The sequence below is a fragment of the Armigeres subalbatus genome, chromosome 3 (assembly GCF_024139115.2).
Source record: "Armigeres subalbatus isolate Guangzhou_Male chromosome 3, GZ_Asu_2, whole genome shotgun sequence".
Classification (NCBI taxonomy): domain Eukaryota; kingdom Metazoa; phylum Arthropoda; class Insecta; order Diptera; family Culicidae; genus Armigeres; species Armigeres subalbatus.
The window spans coordinates 145,353,008-145,367,786 of record NC_085141.1 but is presented as its reverse complement, the minus strand read 5'-3'; the positions used below and the strand labels follow the sequence as shown (position 1 = coordinate 145,367,786).

The following is a 14,779-nucleotide window of genomic DNA, read 5'->3' as shown; positions in this document are numbered from 1 at the left end:
CCAACGTTACAGAGATTTTTATGAGGAATGATAAGCAGGTTGGACTGCCCAGGAACAGGCTAACAAAAACTGTCAAAACAAACTTTTTAAAATACAGTGTGGTGTAATAGAAGAGCGAATATTACTAGCAATAATATTTCATTTGATAAATAAAATGCTTAACAACTTAACAGTGAAAGTATGCATCGGTCCTGAAGGAGAATTTCTTCTGAGTTGCAACAGTAAATACTTCTGTGGAAGAATTTTCCGTGGTTTATCGGAACATATTCCGTTGAAATTGAGAGGGTTAGAAGCAGAGGGGTGTAAGTGACATTTTGGTCAAAATTGAGTTGACTTGAGCAAAAAATGCTTTGGTTCTAGACTGCCCTTCTACGCATAATTGTCCCATGTTGGATTTTGGATTTTTGGATTTTTTACCATAGAGCATTTTGATAAAGGATGTACGGAATCCAATTGCATCACTTTCAAAAGTCGAGAACATTTCGCTTCCTGGGCCGATTTTAACGAAATTTTGTGGAAGACGGCTTCAGCATGTGTTATTCACACTGCGTAAGTTTCATTACGAAATTTCTAGTAGTTTCGAAAATACAGCCGAAGGAACAGGACATGTGCAAATAAATCTTGCGCATTCACCTCCATATTCCACATTTTATAAAAAGCTGTTAGTAATCCAATGTTGTGGCTGTTTCTGTTTTGTCGCTTCTATAGTAGAAAAAACCAAAATCAAAAAAATAAGAAAAGCTCTGAAATATAATTTTGGACTGATATTTGTCAGATATTAGGAGAGCCGGTTCAGGCCGGTTCACACTGCAGCACTTTTTTGATTTTTTTTTCAATTTTTGTAATAGTTAGAGGCGTCAAAAAAATGGTTTCTTTGGGAAAGTTGACTTTAATTAAGTTAAATAATCGACTGAGACAATAAAATTAGTTAATTTTTTGTTGGGATAGATTGCAGGATGAAAAATGTTAGTCTAGGACATGTGCTTATATTATGAGTTCATTTAAGAAAAAAGCTTCAGCATTTGGATGTATTTAAGAATTACAGTGAAACAGTTATACGTAGTCAAAGCTTACATATTGTATTTCAGTCCCTGAAAATTACATGGCAATTTCTTGATAGACTAATTTTTGGCGAGTAGTTTAAAGTGATGCAATTTAATTCCGTACACCCTTTATATACTTTTCGAAAACTCTCACAGAAATTGAAGTTTATTCGGAAAATCATTGAAAACAACATCAAGACTATTTGTCCAATGCTTAATTTCTACGCATAATTATCTCGCAGTGATTAATTTCATCATTATGGCAGATTCTGTTATTTTAAGGAGAAACGCTCATTGGAATAGCATTTTTTCTTAGATCTTCCGAGCTTAGCCTGTTCCAGTGGTTAGTGGTGGCAATGTTTAAAAAAATCATTTCCATCGACATAATCACTTCAACCACGTGGACAGTTCACTTCCATAGACAAAGCATGGAGAGACATAATGTCACCGCAGTAGTCATTTACGAAATCATGCACTGAGTGGGACTAAGATGCACAGAAACCATCAAACAAGTGCTGTTCTTCTCGGCATAACTGTCTGCATAAGCCAAACTATTTTTTTGATCATGGTCGCAAATTTTATTCGTGGACGAAACTTGAAATGATTTCAATGGAATTGAGTTTACAGAATGGTCCTGTGATGTAATACTCTTTAATTTCCTAACGGTTGGACGTCAGCCATGGAAATAGTTGTTGAACTTCAAATGCCATTTTCTCAACTGTTTTTTTTTTTTGAATTTGGTACAAGCATGCGTAGAACGGCATTAGAGTTCTGCAGCAATTTGTTGATATAGTTTGTACGCTGTGAAAATTCACAGAGAATTAGTAGTTTTTCGAGCTTCCATACAATTTGTATGAAGCTAAAAAATATTGAAAAACTTCGCACCTATTTTTCTCAAAACTAGCTTTTTGTCACTTACACCCCTTTGCGTTAACCCCCTCAATTGGAAACAATTTTACTTACAAATTTAGAAGAATTTTCCTTGGAAATTTGGAAGTATTCTCCGTTGAGATTCGGAAAAATTCTGCATGGAAATTCAGCGAAATTTCTCATAAAAAAATGCGCAAAAATATTCGAAGGAAAATCGAAAGAATTAACCCTTTATTTTCGAGATAATTTTCCGTAGAAATTGGAAAGAATTAATTGTGAAAATTTAGAAGTAGGGTAGAGGACCATTTGGGCAGTACCCCCTATTCCCGTCAGCAATATTCATTACTCGAGCGTATTACACCCGAATTACTTGTTTTTTTAGTACATGCTTAGTTTCTGTCGATATCTAGTGATGTACAAACAACCAAGCTATTTGGTTAAAAGGCGGTCGAGTTATTAAAGTTGTGGGCGGGAATAGGGGGTGCTGCCCAAATGGTCCCGCTCCCTATTCTTCGTGGAAATCCAGAAAAAATCGGTGGGAATTCGGAAGAGTTTCCAATAGAAAATCGTAACGATACTCCATGAAATTCGGAAACAATTTTCCGTGGACATTTTGAAAGATTTTAATTTTCTGTCTTTATTATCGAGACTTTCAGCCCGAGGCTGGCTCGTCTCGTAGCTTTTAAAAGAACTTTACATGATACTTTATAAATTCAGGAAAATATTCCATTGAAACTCAAAAAAAAATCCGTGAAAACTTGGAAGAATTTGCCGCGAAAATTTAGAAGAATCTCCGTAGAAATTTGGAAAAACTTTCGAGAAAATTTGAAAGAGTTTTCCATAAAAATTTGCAAAAATTATTCATGAGAATTTTTTGTGGAAATTTAAGAAAACATCTTCGTGAAAATTTTGGAAAATTTTTAGTTGGTGTTCGGAAAAAAAAATCCGTGGGTATTCGGAAAAAATATCCGTGGGCCCTCCTTAGCCGTGCGGTAAGATGCGCGGCTACAAAGCAAGACCATGCTGAGGGTGACTGAGTTCGATTCTCAGTGCCGGTCCAGGCAATTTTCGGATTGGAAATTGTCTCGACTTCCCTGGGCATAAAAGTATCATCGTGTTGGCGTCACGAATGCAAAAATGGTTACCTGGTTTAGAAACCTCGCAGTCGGAATACGGAAAAATTTTCTGAGGAAATTCGAAAATATTTTCCACAAAAAATGGGAAAAATTCAAAGGAAATCTCCGTGGAAATTCGGAACAATTTTCTATCTAAAATCACAGAAATTTTCCTAGAAAAATGTGAAAATTCGTAAGAACTTTTAAAAAAATATTAAAAATTTATCAAAATTACTGGTGTAAATCAGGAAAAACTACTAAAAAAAATACGTGAACCTTCGAAAGTATTTTCCGTTGAAGATGAAAATTTGTAAGAATTCTCCTTGGAAATTTGGAACATTCTTTCTCATAACCATTCGGAAAAAAGGAAATTTGAAGAATAATGTCTGTGGAAACTTGGAAGAATTCTTTGTAGAAATTTGGAATACTTTTCCAAGGAAATTCGGAAAAAAAATTAAAGGCAATTCGGGAGATTTTTCCATATTACTAATAATTTTCCGAGATTGTTCGAAGAAATTCGAATTCAGAACATGTTTTGAAAGAAAGTCTGAAAAATGTTCCATGGAAATTTGAAACAAGAAATCCATAAAAACCATGAATTTTCGGTGGAAATTTGAAAGAACTCTTCGTGGAAATTCGGAACACTTTCACGGAAATTCGGATAAAATTGTGAGAAAATTTGGGAGAATTATTCATTGAAATTTAAAACTATTTTCCAAGATTATTCGGAAGAAATTTCATCTCCGGGAAATTAAAAAAAAAATATTCGGAAAAATTTTCCACGGAAATTTAAATAAATTTTCTATGGAAATTCAAAACCGTGACAATCTGCCGTGGAACCTCAGAACACCTTTAAGTGAAAAATTAAAAGAATTTTCCGTGTAAATTTGAAAAAAAAAATCTGTGGAGATTCGAGAATACGTTGTGGAAATTCGTTACAATTTTCCATTGAATAATTTTTCAAAATCATTTTCCGTTTTAATTCGGAAGACATTTTAAAAGACAAATATGGAAAAAAATTATCATTTAAATTCGGGAATTTTTTTCGCGGGAGTTCGACAGAACTTTCTGTAGAAATAAAAAAAGACTTTGAAAAGATAACACGTGAAAATTATGAAACATTACTCGTGGCAATTCAGAACAATTTTCGTGCAAATTTGAAACAGTTTTAAGTAAAAAATTTGAAAGATTTTTCTGTGGAAATTCGGAAGAATTTTCCCTGGATATTCGGAAAAAAATTCCGTTGAAATGCAGAGAAATTTTCCGAACAATTTCGGAAAAATATTGCGTGAAAATTGGAAAAGAACTTGCGTGAAAGCTCGTAAGATTTTTTCTTGAAAAAATTCCATGAAAATTTGGAAATAAAATTCCGCAAAGAAATTTTCCAAGGAAATTCAGAAGCTTTTCCTCTGGAAAAACTTGGAAGAATTTTCTATGAAAATTCGTAAAAAAAATCTAGTGAAAATTCGGAACAGTTTTCCGTGAAAATCTAGCGGAATTTTCAGAGGATATTCAGAAAAATTTCCAGTGAAAATTGAGAACAATTTTCCGTGGAAATGTTTAACAAAAAGGATTAACCATGGAAACTAAAAAAAACAGTAGAAATTTGGAAGAATTTTCCATGGAACAATTTTTAAAAACAATTTTCCGTTTTAATTCGGAAGACATTTTGAAAAACAAAAATTTTGTTCGAAAAAAATATCGTAAAAACTCGGGAAATTTTTTCGTGCGAATCAAAACAAAATTCTGTGGAAATTAAAAGAAAATCCGAAAAGTTAAGGGGAAGATCCCCCAGCGCCAGACACCTCCCAATACCGGACACTTCTAAAAACGGCGCTTGTAGAGATTCCTCCATCATCTTATGTGGTATAAAAGAAAGCTATTGAAAAGTCCTTTACCTGCATGGAAGATCAGATCCTCATGTTGTTAACTTTGTACAACATTTGAAATTGAACAAAAATGTCAAACAATTTCATGTTTCGCCTTATTTGGGAAGGTTTGAATCAACAATATTAAAATCAATCGAATGCATTCTGATAATGTCGAGAGGGTCAATATTAGTCATATTTCAAATAACGATGATGATTTGTTAGATATATAATGTATCTATGATGCAAAATCAATTTCTGTATCCGGTAGCTCCCCCGGGTCCGGACAAAGAGTTTTTTTCTCTTTTGCTAAACATACTTCAATTCAATTGGTTTTTCTTGCTGAGGTATCAGAAAGACGAATAAATAAGCAGAAACAAGAGCTGGACAGTCTAATAAGCTCTATCAACAGATGCTAATATCTACAAATTGAAGCAAGTGAAAAATATTACTATTGTAAATGATGTCTTTACCCATGGAATAGGAAACTTGATCGAATTTGAACATGATGCAATAGTGTCCGGTACTCGGGGACACTTTTCTGAACCGTGAAAATTTTCACCAAAATTCAACATCAAAATACATCGTTCAAAAACGTGTTCAAATGATCAAATATAGTTTGTATGAATAATTAATGATCATATTTTGTGTATATGGTATACAAGTAAACATAATCCGGATAATTTGAAAGTTTTTCGTTAAATGGCTTATGTGTCCGGCACTGGGGGTTCTCCCCTACATGCGTAAATTAGGAAACATTACCCGTGGAAATTCAGAACAATTTTCGGAAGATTTTTTTCGTCAAAATTTAAAGGATTTCTCTGTGGAATTACGGAAAAAAATTCCGTGGAAATTTGTAATAATTTTCCGTGGTAACTGGAAGGTAGTTGCACAGGTTTTTCAGAATAATTTTTGAAGGGAATTCAAAAAAGAAAATTCGTGAAATTTTGTATTCAATGCAGAAAAAAGTATTTTCTTGGAAATTTGAAAGAATTATCCGTCGAAATTCGAAAGAATTTACCGTGAGAATATGAAAGCATTCTCCGGAAGATTTTAATGTAAAAATTTAAAAGAGTTTTCGATGGAAATTCGTAATAAAAAATCCATTGAAATTCGTGAAAATTTATGGTAAATATTTGAAAGGTTTCTCCGTGGAAATTTAAAATAGTTTTTCAAGAATATTTGAAAAAAATAATTCCGAGGAAATGCAGAAAAATTTGCAGTGAAAATTGAGGAAAAAATTCGTGGAAATGTACAACAAACCCATGATAATTGGGAGAAATTTTCAAAGGAGCTTATGGAAAAAAATCCGTGAAAATTTAAAAGATTTAACCATGGAAATTCTCCGTGTTAATTCTGAAGACATTTTGAAATAAAAAAAAATATCGTAAAAATTCGGGAAAATTTTTGGCGGCAGTTTGAAAGAATTTTCAGTTCACATTAAAAAAAAGAACCCGAAAAGGTTACACGTGGCGTGGAAATGGGGAAACATTACTCGTGGAAATTCATAACAATGTTTCGTGGAAATTCGGAACAATTTCCGTGCAAACTTGTAAGAATTTTTCGTGAATTTTTTGAAATATGTTATGTGATAATTCGAAAGTATTTTCCGTCGAAATTAGAAACAATTTTCCGCTGTAACGCAGAGAAATTTTCCGAGGAATATGGGAAAAATATTCGGTGATATTGAAAAGAAGTTTTCATGAAAGATCGTCTTACGAGACGGAACAATTTTCAATGGTAATTTGAAAAACAAACTCTGCCAAAAATCTTTTAAAAAATCCGAGGAAATTCAAAGAAATTTGGAAAAAGTTTTCCTTCGGAAAAAAAATTAGAAGCACTTCTCGTGTAAATTCGTAAAAATTTCTCGCGGAAATTTGGAACAGTTTTCCATGAAAAATTCGAAGACTTTTTCGGGGAAATTTAGAGAAATTTCCAGTGAAAATTGAAAAGAATTTCCCGTAGAAATATCTAAAATACTTCAGTAAAAAATTGGAAGAATCTTCCGTGGAAAAGTAGAAGAATTCTTTGTGCAAATAATTTCAGAACAATTTTTCAAGGAAACTCAAAAAAATAAAATAATCCGTATTTTCGGTAAATGCTCGGAAGAATGCAGAAAGAAGTTTTTTCCGTGGAAATCCGAAAGGATTTTATGTGGAAATACAAAAGCATTTTCCGGAAGATTTTTTCGGTGAAAATTGAAAAAAAAATCCACGGACTTTTGGAACAATTTTCGTGACAATTCAGAACAATTTTTCTTTCAAAATTCTGAAAATTTTTCCGTGGTAACTTGGGGAAGTTTTAATGGAATTTTGGGAAAAAAAAATCAAGGAAATTAAAAAAAAATGCGTTGAATTTCGTGAAAATTTATGATGAATGTGCTCCGTGAAAATTTAAAAGAATTTTTCGGGAAATTTGAAAAAAATAAATTTTCGTGGAAATTCTGAAGTATATTGCGTGGAAAATTAGAAAATAAATTACGGGAGATGTCGGAAAATTTGAAATTTGTAACATTTTTCCGTAATAATTCAGGAGATTTTTTCTAGCAAATAAGGACAAATTTCCAGCTAAAATACCGAAGCATTTTTTGTGAAAATTCTGAAAAATTTTCCATGGAAATTCGGAATACTTTTCCGTAGTAACTGAGAGGAATTTCGGAAGAATGTTCAAAGGAAATTCTAAAAAAAAATACATAGAAGTTCGTAAGGATTTTCGGTGGATAAATAACAAAAATAATTTTCGGTAGAAATTAAAAAAAATCGTTGAAATCTGGAAGATTTTTTCGTGGAAATTTAGAATATTTCTCTGTGGAAACTCGGAAGATTTTTTGTGGCCCAGGGCCGAAAACCTCATTAATAAAGATAATAATAATAGTAAAATATTTTTTTGTGGAAATTCCGTCGAAATGTAGAGGAATTGATCGAGGAAATCCGAGCAGAGGAAATTTGAAAAATGCAAGTTGTAACTCAGAATAATTTTCCGTAAAATTTCGAAAAAAAAAATCACTTGGAAATTCAAAAGAATTTTCCAGGCTTAATCCGTTAAAACGACCCGTGGAATATTTTGAGAGAATTCCTCCGAATATATAAGGAACATTTTCCCGAATTTCCGTGAGAAGTTATTTGGAAAATCTTGAGAATTTCTCGGGAAATTCATTCGATTTTCCATTTTGAATTTCATTTCCATTTCGGATTTTTTTTTCCAGAATTTCCATGGGAATTGCTTTTAAAGTTCTCTCAAGGAAAATCCTGTCGAATTTTCACAGGAAATTATTTTGAACATCCAAAATTTGTTTCCTGAATTTCCTGAAACTCTTGAAATTCCTACGGGAAATTCATTCGAAATTTATTAAATATGTTATAAATCCAATTAAAATCAAATATGAATAAATCCACACCACAGGTAATAAAGAATACCAAAATATTCAAATATTGGTTGAGAACTTTCATTGAGTTATACGAAAATAAAAATTTACCAAATCGGAAATATGCAAATGCAAAATATTTTTTTCCTTGATTTTAGAAATAGTTAATTACATTTTGAAATACACGATCGTTATAAATGTTTGTTATCTGCTCTTTCAGCCCAACAACAGGTTTTCGGCCCTGGGCCGGTTCACCTCGCAGGAACCGCTGTAAGTGCACAGCTAGCTTTACTATTTGAACACTAAATCCGGAGAATAATCTATAATTTACCCAATTGAATTTTCAATTCACATTTCCCAAAATACGAAAAATTTCATTTAAATTATCAAGAGTTGAAATTAATACAATTACGAAACGTCTACTTCTACTAATTACTACACAAACAGAGAAGAATACAATCTAATACAGATGAATTAAACAGAACAACATAAATGGAACCAGACCACACCCAGGACTACAAGTCGCTAACTATGAGACACAATAGACAGACTAAGAGAAACAGGGAGAACGGTTACGAAGGATCAACCAATTTCCCGCTAGAACACAAGGTAAGGCAGGTAATCTAATCGTTTGCTGGCGACCTATAAGTTACTCTTCTATTTTTGTTTGTTGTTGCGTGCAATATTTGCGCTCCGATCTGATGGTGGCCCCGCGGTGCAAGTGTGGCCATCCACCATGCGAGCGGCCCCAGCCCCAGAGTAAGACAATACCTCCTTCAGACGCTGATCCAGTATTCTCACTTGGCCGCCGTACGTTTCTTCCCGTTGCGTTGCCTACTCGGCGTTCAGCACCCGGAACCCGCCAATCCGGGGTATCGATTTCGTTCGATATTTGTTTTGCGGATTCGGTTGACGCGGTGCGACGTCGTCGGCGATGTCGTTTGTTAGAGCAATGCAGCACACACAAGCCGCGTTATTGGCGTCAAATGGCGCAAACCACATCAACACATCGAGCAAACGAAGGCAGAAGGGGGTTAGCGATCGTGTTTCCACGTTTGGGTCAGGTTTTAATGTCAACGGGGGGAAGAGAAAAAGAAAACAACAATGATCATCTCAAAGTTCAGTTGGATTAGTTGTTGGTGGATCCCGGAGATAAGGCGATCCGTAGGGATGCGCTGTGTGGGACTTGAAGGGTTATTTCTTCGATTAGGACACACACGCGCTTGGATGTTTGTTTAGGAAAGCGACACACTAAATTCGACACACTGCAGATCATTATGAGCAACTCTCGTTTAGTGTGTACCTCCTTTAGACGGGTGGTGAGGGTCTTAATCTGGTTCTTGTACTCCTCTTCACGTTGGTTAGCCTAATTTCAGGGTAAGGTCGTTTTATGTTTTTGATTTGATCAACACAAGTTGTCCGGATTGAAGGTTAAATTAAGAAGAAATCATTAATAATTATGTGTGGAATTTTATCATTGAAACTGAAGTCAAAACTGGTAATTGTGTTCGTAGTGTTTCTGGGGGTTAAGTGTCTGAGTTCGTAGTTTTATTACAGCGAATGGGTAACCTCGAGGAATTCAGAGATGTGAGAGATTTGCCTGTTCATCAATTGTCCAAAAAGTGAACAACGTAGAACACTTCAAATTCTTTCACATATTTGAATCTGTAGTTTCGATTCAATTATGTACAAGATAGGCCATACCTTTTCTTCCGAGACTTCCAGCGACTTCAGGTTGTTACCGACAACGCGGAGCTCTTCCTCAAGCTCGACGATCTTGCTGTTGTTTGTAATTTCAAAAAATAAAGAAGAAAAAACGAATTAGTTTATGATGTCGATAGTCTTGGACATTTTACTAGAGGAGTTCATTGACACAATCGATTATTGTTTTAAAATACAATATTTCTCAGATACTTATTCAAATAAAAATATGAACAAAAATTTAAACGTTGATTTCATCATTCCCACGCAGACCATCACCACAGACAGGTACAGGGGGCTTCAGCTATCTTTGTTTACAAAATCATATACGTCCTTTTGAATAAGTACCCGAGATTTGTTTAACCGATTGCCTCAATTATCCTCATGAACATTTCTAAAGTCACATCAAACAATATCAAGTAGGAATTAGTCGTAATCGTTAGAAGAAGCAAATCAGCCGGACAAACCTTTCGTTCATTTCGACCTTCTCCTCGGAACGTTCCAGGTCCTGTTCCATGAGCACGAGCTTTCGGGCCACCTGTAGATCCAGGTCGTTCAGTAGGACATCCAGGCGGTCGCACATTTTGGCGCGGGCGCACACAATCAAACAAACACGCACAGCACAAATGGTTTTACGGCGTGTTAGCGAATTAGCGTTTCAGCAGATTTTGGGTGTGTTTGGGTTCGGTGTGTGTGTTCGTTGTTGTTGTGAGGTTTAATTTGACGGCAGGGTTAGTTCGGTTTCGCAGCAATTCACAACATCGATCGGTGGTAGCATGAAAAGAACACAGTTCAAACCATTCGGCGAGCGAGACACAGTGGGGTCGTTTAGTTCGGGTCACGAACATCGAATGGATTGAATAGGGTAGATAAAAAACAAAATCGAGGTTAGCAGAAAATTCACACGTTTAGGATATATTTGGTTTCGAATGGGCGTTCGCTTTGAAATGGTGCCAAATTTCGTTTTCAAACGCATTTCAAAACGAAGGTCCGCTCGAATCTTAACGCCTAGGTTAATGCAAAATCTGTCCTAGCTAGCTTGTATATATGTTTGGCAGTAATGTTAGGATAATGAAAATATTTGTTAAAATACATATAAGCATTATTTATTATGACATTGTTGATGGGTCCAAATTACACTGCGTGGCACTTAAACATCTTTATTCGAAGACGATAACATTTCCTGAAAAAATAAACGAGATCTCCTTACAAATGAATACAGCTCGCACACGCCGTAAGACTGTCAAAAGTGCATACGTTGAATAGGAGGATTTTTTCTTATTCCTGCACCCAACCAGCGGATGTCAGATTTCAATACAGTTGTGCATAAGAACGCTACAGAAACTGTATAATAATTTGGCATTATACAATTTCAATTCAATCGTTGTATTGAAATCTAACAATTTTGTATTATTTTAATACACTGTCTGCATAAAAAGCTTACGTTTCTTATATTAAAACCTTGCAGATTTGTATATGCCAAGATTGTATAAATACAATAATTGTAAGTTTTGTTTTTTGGGTGTACCTTAGGGTGGACCACACTTATATAAAAAAAAATCATTTTTTCGAGACGTATAATAAAAATAAGCTACTGTAAAAAATTCAGCCAGATTTGTCAAGCGTAAGTGGATGCTCAACGAGCGTGAAGTTCATATGGAAGAAATCGACTCAATATATGGGAAAATGCATACTTTCCACTTTTTTACCTCTAGGTGGCGTTGTAGTCATTCAATCCCGCTCATTAATGACATTTACAATCTTTACATTATTGCGAAGAGGCTCCCGAAAACCGTGAGTGATTTTATCAAAAAATTATAGTTATAGAATGTAGAGTAAATGTTGGTTTTTCAGCTGGGGGAAAACGCTACATGCAGAATCGATCGGATCGATTTGCTTCGATTTACTTCGTTTGTTCGATACTAGTTTTGAAATTGACTGAAATCAACGATATCAGGCCTCACTACCTTCTCCGATCGACTTTGTATGCGAATTTGTTGGATGGAGCGTTTCACCTCGGGGGAGTAATTTATTTTTTTCAACTTTTTTCATCTAGGTAGGTCATCCTATAACTTATTTGTTTTTTTTTTTACAAAATCACTCGCGGTTTTCGGGAGCCTCTTCGTAACAGTGTAAAAATAGTAAATGTCACTAATAAGCAGGATTAAATGACCACAGTGCCACCTAGAGGTAACAAAGTGCGTTTTTCCATATATTGAGTCGATTTCTCCCATATGAACTTCACGCTCGTTGAGCATCCACTTACACTTGACAAATATGGCTGAAGTTTTTACAGTAGCTGCTGGAGCAAAAAACTTTATTTTTATTATACGTCTCGAAAATTTTTTTTTTATATAAGTGTGGACCCAGGTTTAGCTTCGAAGTTCGTACAAATATGACGATCAACACTATCGGATGGTTCGTACTGGCCTCACAGTACGTGATTAAATTTCGGGAAAGAGCTGTTTGGCAAAAAGTCATTCGGCCAAACGCCGTTTGGCCTAATGCCACTTGGCAAAATAACACATTAGGCCGAAAGTCATCTAACCGAATTCCATTTGACTGAATTGAAAGTTTGGCCGACATGGATATTAGGCCGAACAGGTCATTTGGTCGAAAAGGTCGTTTGGCTGAACGGTCGTACAAATGTCGTTCATATGACCGAAAACTTTATCTGACCGAACGAGTCATACGACCATAAATGTCGTTTGTATGAACTCGGCCTAATATATCGGTTGGTGGGACAATAATTTATTGTGAGGTGATTAATAATAATTGGGAAGCGAAAATCAAGAAATGAGTATGACGTCTTATTTGCTCATTTCTGAGAAGTGAGAAATTGAATGGAAATGAGGAGTAAGAAGTGAGTCGCCTAATTTTTCACTTTTCACTTATTATTGCTCAATGTTCCTTGTGAAAAGTGAGAGTTGTAAAGTGAGAAATGAAAAATGGATAGTGAGAAGCACGAAGTGAAACGTCTCAGCGAGACTACTTCTCACTTTGCACTTCTAACTTTCAATGCTTTTCACTTCTCATTTATTGCTTCTCACACTTTTTGGTTATCATCAATGACTTCACACTTTGCGCATTCGCTATTGTTCGGCTAAACAATATTTATGTTTGTACCAGTTTGCCAAATTGCCTTTTCTGCCAAACGGAATTTTCGGCCAAAAGACCCATTCGCCCAAAAAAGCTTTTCTGCCAAATAACCTGCTCGGATGTACGCTATTTTTGGCCATATGTCCGATCATGTGGGTTTCAGCCTAATGGTACGTTCGGCCAAATCACGTATTCGGACAAACAACTTTCGGCCTAGTGACCTTCGACCAAATGGATTTCGGCCGATTAATATAATGTTCGACCTACGGTCTTTCCTACAAAATCCAATCAGTCTAAATGCGCGTAACGATGTGAGGTTGTTTGCCTGAGAGATTTCACAAGAAATTCCTGCATTCTTCCACCGGAAACTCTAGGAGCTTAGGAATTCCTAGATTTCTGAAGGAATATTCGTCGACAATTATCAGTGATTTCTCAGTAAAATTCCTGAAGAAATGTCCTTTCAATTCATGAAGGAATTTTATGTGGAATTCCTGAAAGAATTTTTGTGTAATTGTTGTACGATTTTCCACGTAATATCCGACGGAAAAAGTGAAGGAATTTTAGGAGGAATTTTCAGAAGAATTTACTGTTGAATTTTTGATTGAGAAATTTCCTGCACAATTTATGGAGGAAATCCTGAAGGAATTTGTGGCAGAAATCCGTAAGGAATTATTTTTCCGGGAGGAAACTCCTGCGGGATTCCTTGAGGAATTTTGTGTGAAATTCCTCAAAAACTTCCTGGAGAATCCCTAGAGGAATTTCATAGGTTCCTGCATGAATCTCTAGCGAAATTCTGGGATGTACATAATTTGAATTTTTCGCCAAAACATCCAGAGAAATTCCTGGATAAATTCCCAGAAAGATTTCTAAACAAATCTCCGACAGGATCTGTGGAAAAATTTCCGATAGAATATCCCGTGCAGAAGCCATGAACAGAATAACAAAACACGAAATGGAGTTGATTGATATAAAAAATAACAGAACAAATAGCAAGATATTTATAAGCCAACAGCATATGATATTGATCACTTCTTACAAATAGCATAACTTAATCTTCTCATAATATTTTAGTGCAAAATACTGATATTGTCGTCTGCTCTTTTATCTCTTACTAGCGAAAGAAACCCAGCTTTGCCCGGGTGTTGCAAATGTCACAATGTAATGTACTATTTGCAGCACCGCACTCTAGATCAATTTCCGTGCGTTTGTTTTGTTTTCCTCAACAGCTGACCCAAAATTGTATTCTAATGTTGTTTTACATTTCCCCGTCAAATTTACCAACTTTTTGTATAAACAAACCTTGCGGATCCGAAAACGAATCTATCAGGGTAAAAATCTTGCAAATCGGTCAACCCGTTCACGAGTTAAATCGTCAGGAAGAAAATCTCAACTCATTTTTATTATATAGAAGATATAAATCATGTCCATATCTCATTTTGCTTTCTAACCAAGATTTGATAGTATTGAACTATTTTCGTCTGCTCGGGATCTGGAGTAATTTCCGGTGGAGTTCCTGGATGAGTTTCCAATTTTCCTCGGGTTTTCTAAGATGGATATTCTGGTGGAATTCCTGGATGAATTATCGGAACAATTACTGGAGAAGGAATGGTCTCTCTCTAAGATTCTGTGAAGTTTCTAATAGAATATTCGGTGAAATTCTTTTAGAAGTTCCACTGAAAATTCCTCTAGGAAATCCCATTCCTCCTCCAAGAATCCCAC

The 14,779-nt window shown here is 35.2% G+C and overlaps 1 protein-coding gene across 24 annotated transcripts in view; it reads right to left on the bottom strand.

Moving 5' to 3' along the window:
- Positions 1 to 14,779, bottom strand: part of LOC134227607 (tropomyosin-2) — a 129,953-nt gene that overhangs the window by 23,207 nt on the left and 91,967 nt on the right. For 11 of the 24 annotated variants that reach the window (XM_062709218.1, XM_062709212.1, XM_062709213.1 and 8 more), the window contains 3 exons: positions 10,429 to 10,499; positions 9,965 to 10,040; positions 9,564 to 9,626 (listed from right to left, as the gene is read on the bottom strand). In XM_062709218.1, coding sequence (XP_062565202.1) covers positions 9,564 to 9,626; positions 9,965 to 10,040; positions 10,429 to 10,499 — 210 coding nt within the window. Of the gene's footprint in view, positions 1 to 9,031; positions 9,095 to 9,563; positions 9,627 to 9,964; positions 10,041 to 10,428; positions 10,500 to 14,779 lie in introns of all 24 variants that reach the window. The other 13 variants (XM_062709221.1, XM_062709219.1, XM_062709208.1 and 10 more) reach the window with 3 other exon arrangements.